Source organism: Cricetulus griseus, chromosome 7 (genome assembly GCF_003668045.3).
Source record: "Cricetulus griseus strain 17A/GY chromosome 7, alternate assembly CriGri-PICRH-1.0, whole genome shotgun sequence".
Taxonomy (NCBI): domain Eukaryota; kingdom Metazoa; phylum Chordata; class Mammalia; order Rodentia; family Cricetidae; genus Cricetulus; species Cricetulus griseus.
The window spans coordinates 115,988,550-115,996,134 of NC_048600.1; the positions used below are offsets into that span (position 1 = coordinate 115,988,550).

General features: G+C 51.2%; 1 protein-coding gene across 1 annotated transcript; it reads left to right on the forward strand.

The window, feature by feature from the left end:
• Positions 1-5,107: 5,107 nt before the first annotated feature.
• On the forward strand, positions 5,108-6,375 carry Ppy (pancreatic polypeptide). The gene is made up of 3 exons (XM_027427753.1): positions 5,108-5,194; positions 5,807-5,997; positions 6,267-6,375. The coding sequence occupies exons 1-3, from the start codon at positions 5,108-5,110 to the stop codon at positions 6,373-6,375; spliced, it is 387 nt and encodes a 128-aa protein (XP_027283554.1).
• Positions 6,376-7,585: the final 1,210 nt, after the last annotated feature.

The window sequence follows — 7,585 nt, forward strand, 5'->3', positions numbered from 1 at the left end:
GGCCGTGTGTGTTCATTTCCCTGTCCCTAAATAAAAAAAAGCAAATTTCACACAAAATAACGCGCGTGGGTTTATTTTTCCGTCCCTTTCGCTTTTGTGGAGGTGGCGTCAGTGGTGTGTAAGGTGACAGCTTGAGCCGCACGCAGGAAACACTGGTGGCTAGGAAAGAGGATTCTGAGGAAAGGAGAGGGCGTGGTGGGAGAGTTCAGCATAGACACCTCTTCCCAGCCCCGGGCTCCCAAAGGACCTGGGAAGGCACTCTGGGGGAAGGGAGCCTAGAAGAGTGTGGGTGGAGTGGATTCTGAGGAGGGTCCAGAAAAGATCAGTACGCAAGTGCGTTTGAGGGCGGTCCAGGAGAGTGGCAGGGAGAAGTTCCCCTGAGCAGCCCTGTGTTAGTCCCAGGGCCATGGAGGACAGAGGGTTAGGGTCTAGGATGACCCTGGAGGAAGAGAACTTGGAGAGGTGATGTGTGGTGTACCGAGTGAGGAGGTAGATAAGTCACTTCCTCATTCCCTGAACAAGGCGAGCAACCAGACTGTGGAGGTCTCCTTCTCCCTGCAACAGCTGGAATTTCCCATACTCCCGAATGCAGGCTTGATGTCTATCACTAACTGTTTTTCTGGTGAAAAGGCCTGGGAATACCCCCAATTCGCTCTTTCCCCATTAAACACTGAGGTTTAAAGTGCTGTGGGTGTTTAAACTGTAGTCTAACCTGAGCCCCTGGATGTCTGTTATTGCAGGAAGTCCATTAATTTGGCCCATTTAAGCCTTTTTGCCTTCTCTGGGTACCTAGCTCTCCCTCTCTCCCCCTCTCCCTCTCCCCCGCTACTTCTCTGTTTACTATGAAACACATCCATTTCTCTTGTGTTCTGTTTTCCTAGGTCTTGCAGGGTTGCGTGGGGAGCGGTGCTGGTGAAAGGGCATATGTGCCCTATACTCTGTTAAGCAGGACCTTCCTGGGGAGGTGGCCAGGGAATGAGAGGGAGGTGATCATGATGAAGCCAAGGCTACAGATCCAGAGAAAGGGTGTCAGTCAGGAAGGCGGGATGGTATCGCTGTGTGGAGGGGGGAGGCAAGCAGGACTGGTGACCCTGGAAGGAGAGTAGCCTCTGCTACAACACTTCCTGCGTTAGGGGATGATGGGGGTCCTGCATCCATCTTCTGGGGCTGCCCTTCAACTTAACAGGCCTAAAGGGAGAGGAGGAGGAGGCAACCCCAGGGTCTAACTAGTCGTAGACCGCATGGATTCTGGTCTCCATAGGGCTTGCTTGCACCACCTTTTCTTCCTCTCCAGCCTAAAAAGTCCCTCTTGCATCACGGTTACTTCCTAGAGCCGTTCCTGGTTCCTTTTGGTGGAATTAGTCCCTCTGCATCTCTCCCTCGAATATTGCCATTACCCAAGACCCCCATCTCCTACCCCAATGTGCTCCCCGTGTCCCTTCATTGCTCCAGGCTTGCAATGACTAGCTGTGTGTCTGGATGCTGATGTCTGTGGTCCCTATCTGCTGTTATGCCTGGGGAAGCTGCGGTTAGTTGGAAGCAAACAGAGGAGAGACCTGGCATGAACCATATGCATGGCCACAGACAGTTTGTGTAAAGGTGGCATGTCCAGGTGACCGTTAGCGAGGTGGCTTTACTTCTGGTTCACTCGGAGGAGCTTTGAGCAGGTGTGTAATCTGGGACTGATCAACTTAATCAATGTGTAAGCCAGGAGGAAACTTAGATATACTAATGGTAACAAAGACAGTAACAATAATTATCTTTGCAAAAAGCTCTTCTCCTTAAAAATTATATTGATTTTTATTGTGTGTGATGCGTGTGTCACAACTTGTGGAGTTAACAAGACAACTTTGGGTAGTTGGTCCTCTTCTTCAACCTTTATGTGGATTCTGGGAGATCAAACTCGGATCATCCAGCCTGTGTAGTCAGGCAGCAAGCCTCACACATCAGTTTCGTTTTGAGACAAGGTCTCTGTGTGGTCCTAGATGTCCCGGAATTCACTGGGTAGACCAGGCTGGCCTTGAGCCATCAGAGATCCACTTACCTCTGCCTTCTGAGTGCTGGGATTGAAAAAGTGTGCCACCATGCCTGGCTCAAACAGCAAGCACATCTTTGTGTGTTATATCATTAGCTATATGTTACTATCATATTGATCTGGTTGTGTGTGTATGTTTGTGTATCTGTCCGTCTGTCTGTGTATCCCATGGTGCTCATGTGCAGGTCAAAGGACAACTTTCAGGAATTGTTCCTTCCTTCTACAGTGGGTTTGGGGATGGAACTCAAATCCTGCTAAACCTTCTTGTCAGCCCAAAGTGACAACATATCAAGGTACCTTTTGAGGAAGGATCTGGAATACAGTCCTATATAGGTGAGGGATAGCTATACCATAACCTGCTTCTTCTCAATCTCAGCGACCTCATCTTAAAAAAAGTAACTAAAAGGCTGCCTGGGCCTCCTCCTCCTCCTCCCCCTCTCCCTCCTCCTCCTCCCCCTCTCCCTCCTCCTCCTCCTTCACCCTTGAGCTCTTTGTAGAACCCCTATTCCCCATCTCCTCCTGATGTCCCCAATAGCTTATGTGCAAGTTGGGCACAATGACACATTTGGGAGGGCTGGCGCAGGAGGATCACAATTTTCAAGACCAGCCAGGGTTACTTAATGACATGTCCTTCAAAAATGCAGAGCAGGGGCCTGGGGAGCTGGCTTAGTTGGTAGAGTACTCATCACACCGTGTAAGGACCCCAGATCGCAGCACTCATGGAGAAAGACAGTCACAGAGTAGCAGGGGAGTGTGTGATTCCAGCACAAGAGCGGTGGAGACCAGCGGAACCCTGGAGCCCGCTGGCCAGTCAGGTCAGCCGAATTGTGAGTTCCAGGCCACAGTGTGAGACCCTGGTTCAAAAAGACAAGGTGGGTGGTGTTTGAGGTGTGCGTACGCACATACACTCACACTCACATCTACATAAACCCTCACACACACCTACACACACACACACCCCACGCACCCTACACATACCTACACATACACATACTCCCCCAACACAAACACACTGCAAAACAAAATGAAACAAAATTATGTGTACTGCAAATCACTGATGCTTGCCCTGGTCACTGACAGTCAGGAAAGGGTGTGATGGAGGGCAGGACACTGGTCAAACTCCTGTCCTGGGGGATGTACATGGGCCTCTGCATTTGGTCCCTCTCCTAATCTCATTATCACATTACCCACTAGCCATCTTCCTGGTCCAGAGAACATGTGGCTAGTAAGGAGCCACTAGCATCTTGGTCAGTCTGTCTGCCCGGTAAAGACATGTGCCTTCCCCGACGCTGCATGCAAGCGCTGCAGAGACCCACGATGGCCAACAGAAGCTATCTGTGTGTTCTAGATGTGGTCATACTATTTAGAAGGCACGGGCATTACCTTCTCCTCCTGGATTGTCACCACCTGTAAGGATCTTGGAATCTGTTGTTGCAAAAATCTAAAGCCACGGGTTTGGTTGACATTTGAGGAGCAGCTCTGACTTGTTAGGACTAGACAAAGCTGGGTGACTTGGGTGACAAACTGTAAATAGTTCCCACACCAGAAGCAGCCCCAGAATTCAGTCTATTTGGTGAGGGTCCTTCGTCTAAGTAGAAGCCAGAACAGAATCCATGAGGCTCAGAGCCCAGAGAAACTTAGAGCCTTAAAAACCTACGCCGCCGGAGACAGGCGCCCCCTGGTGGCATCTGTAGCCGCTCCCAGGCAGCGCGCGGGCTCGAATCAGAGACTTGCCACTGGTTTTGCATAGTGGACTTGTTAAGAAGTGAACTCCGCTTAGATGGGAGCTCAGAGCAACAGGCTCCTTGATTCTCCCTGTCTCGGGGTGGGCGCAATGCTCTCACTTTACAGAGAGTCTAATGGGATTATGCTCCCAGGACAACACAGGGGGAGGGACAGGGCAGGAGCTGGGCTTTCTGACCTCTAATTTCACCACACCAGATTCCTGGCTGTCACCTTCTCCCCTCTCATCACTTCCTGCATTTCCAGGACCCACACTGATGCCTCTTGATGTTCTGACCTTAGAGCAGAGCCTCAAGAAAAAAGAGAGGCCCCTGCTCCGGTCTCAGTCGTCAACATAAACAGAGCCAGTGACTGCCTCTTTGCCTGAGCAGGGTAGAGGTCCTGCCTGGGGAAAAGACACTGAACATGAAGAAGACAATGGCACACACCGGGAGCGTCTCTCAGGGGAAGAATTGCAGGCTGACTGTGAGACATGGGGGTGAGGCTTAGACAGGTGTTCCACCTCTGTGAGCCTCCCATTCCTTAGTCAGGAAGCAATACTCTGACAGTTCCAGTTAGAGGAGTTCAAGGTTGTTGTTAAACCTTGTTTCAAACCCTGGACCTCCCAACCATTAGCTGTGCAGTCTGGGCCCAGATACTCGAGGTCTCTGGGCAGAGTTCAGTTTTTGTTTTTTAAGTCTGCCAATTAGGGCCTGGCAGGGGTTCGGTAGGATGACAGTGTGGAACTTTTTGGACAACTTGAAGCTTATAAGTGATGCTGGATTTTAGCACTCCCCTGGGACAGAGCTCTGGGGTGGGAAAGGAAATAGCTACCAGAAATTGCCCCTTCTCTGTAGTCCTCTGAACTCCAGGGCTGCCAGACCTTGATTGGCATCCTATGAACTCACCAAATGGGTTTCTCCACTCCTTTCCAAGTGACTTGAGGACCTGAGATTCCCTCTCTGTCCCTTCCTTGTTCTAGCTGTACTCTGGAAAGGAAGGCCCAACTTGTATCCTTTCATGCTGGGGAGGAGCCTCGAACTGTAGCCTCAATTTGTGCCCTGAGGAAATCCTTTTGGTGACAGGGGCTGTCCCTGGGGAGGCTGTCCTTGAGGCCAGCAACTAGAGCCTTTGGGGTATCATGTCAGGACTCTGTCATTTATGAATCAGACCTGTTTTGGTGCCTAAAGCTGGACACAGACTGCACAGGAGACCCTTGTCACGACCCAATTTCATTCATTTCATGCTACTCTGATAGTGAGAACACTGCCCCGGTGCCTTCCTCTTTCTGGCCTCAATGCCTGTGTTTCAGGTACCAGGGAGACAGCAAAAAGGGGTTGAAGGCTGGCAATGAGAAAAGCTGAGGGGGGCGGGGACTATCAGGGTGCTGAGGACTATAAAGGGCGCAGCCATGTGAGAAAGACTGGTCAGCAGGAGGTAGGTGTCTGCGTGTTTCAACACCAACACTTGCTCAGGACACAGGGTAAGTGGGCTCATCCTGCCTGCCTCTGGGGACCTCTTGGGTTGAAGCTGGTATTGGAAGGTAGGAATTGGTGCTTTGTAGGACTGGGGCTCTCAGGTGGCCTAAGGTCCTTCTTGGGTCTCTCTCTGCATCCGCACAAACCTGTCAGTGGAAGGTTGGACCTGCACTATTATACACTCTGTTCCTCTGCTTTACAAGTGAATTCTGCATACTCCCACCCTGTTTCCCACCAGCCCTGGCCATTCTTGCATCCTCAGAGCTATCAATGCCATAAGTCCTGCGTATCTAACCTCATACCCACTTTCTCTGCTACGCTTTTCTATGTCGTCTAACCCCGGGGCTAACCTTTGGCTGCTGACCTGATCAATGAGGGGGTGTGTATTCGTAGGTGTCCTCACTTTCCAGGGAAAGAAAGTGGTGGATGCTGGTGACTCTTTTGTCTGCCCTTGTCCCCAGGCTTGACTTGAAGAAATTTGTGGTGGGCAGTGGCTGGGCAGGTAGGTCCTGGACGTAGGAGGATCTGCAGATGGGCTGTGTTCTGCCTTCACTCTGTTACTGTTCCTTAGATGGCCACCACATGCCGCTGCCTCTCCCTGTTTCTCCTATCCACTTGGGTGACTCTGCTGCTGCAGCCCCTGCAAGGTGCCTGGGGAGCCCCACTGGAGCCAATGTACCCAGGGGACTATGCTACACCAGAGCAGATGGCCCAATATGCAACTCAGCTCCGCAGATACATCAACACACAAACCAGGCCTAGGTAGGGTGTGTATGTGTGTGTGTGTGTGTGTGTGTGTGTGTGTGTGTGTGTGTGTGTGAGAGAGAGAGAGAGAGAGAGAGAGAGAGAGAGAGAGAGAGAGAGCCCTAACACTAGCCTCAGTCCCTTCAGTGTCTGCTCTGAAAAAACAGTATTTCTACTGAGTGGCTTGGGTCTTTGTGCTGTGGGCAAGACAGTGTCTAAGGGAGGAATCCAAGGCAGGTGAGTTGATACCTGGGTACCACACTTATCCTAGTTGTCTTCCTTACCAGGTATGGAAAGAGAGAAGGGGCAAACACAGCTGGACTTCCTAGAATGCAGCTTGCCCCGTGCACCAGCCCTCTGGTTGGTTTGATTCCTTGCCCAGCTCCCTGCAGCTAAGAGCAGGTCTGGAAAGTGGGGCTCTGGAGGAGGCGGAAGGAGCAAAGAGTCTCAGAGAACAAGGGCTGTCCTTTCTCACTGTTCATTTCTTTCCTTACAGGGAGTTCAGCCCAATAAACCTGTAGTACCCTACCTGTTTCCTGTCTGTAGCTGTAGGACAGTACCAGCCTGGCTGCTTCCTCGGTGTTCTTGCAACAACCTGCTCCCTTGCAAACTAAATAAAGCAAATTAAAAATCATAGCCTCTGCGGTGTGTGTGTGTGTGTGTGTGTGTGTGTGTGTGTGTGTGTGTGTATGTGTGTGTGTGTGTACACCCATAGGGGCAGAAGAAGGTAAAATCCACAGTCAGGGAAGATGAGGGGCAAGGGGACTTAGGATGACCATAAGTGCCAGTAGGGGTTCAACTCATCCTTTTCACAGAGGGGCAAGTTGTGGTCCAGAGAGATGTGAGACTCCCCCAAAGATCTGTGATGTGGCAGTCTTGAGCTTAATCTTTCTATCCCAGCACCTCTAAACCATCCAGCTCTTTAGCCTGAGGCCAACCCTTTCCCCGCATGTACCCTCAATACTGCTTCCTATAACCTGGGAAGCAGGGGAGGAATCATTTCTATTAAAGCACCCTTGGCATGAGGCAGAGGCAGCGCCTGAGGACTAGCGCTGGCTGGAAACCAGTCAGCTGTTGGCTTTGTAGGGTTCTGTTCTCCAGAAATCTGGGGGGGGGGGGAGATGGTCCTGAGAGGTAGTGAACTGCCAGCCTGAGAACGAATTTCAGCTAGGGCGAAGAGAAAAGCTGTAGGGGGATGTGCCCCTTCCCCAAGAGATCTGACCACCTCCAGGTATCCAACCCGTGGCATTCACATTTTGATTCTTGGGGCAAGGAGGGAAGACCCAGATGCTACCTGAAGAGTCCCTGTAGACTGTCTACTCATACCAGGCATCCTGAGTAGGTGGAGATGGTATGGTGTGGTGGTGTGGTGGTGTGGTGGTGTGGTGGTGTGGTGTGTGTAAAGTGAAAAAGAGACTGAGCTGGACTCCCCTTTCTGGGAGCTTTTGTGGATAAGGACATCATGGAGAAGGAAGACAGGAGACATTCCCAGAAGGCTTCTCCCCTCTCTGCTGCAGGCTGCCTCTGAAGGTCTGAGGGGGTCATAGGCTTGGTGGATAAAAGTTTACTTTCCCCAGCTCAGCACTTGACATTGATTCATAACAGT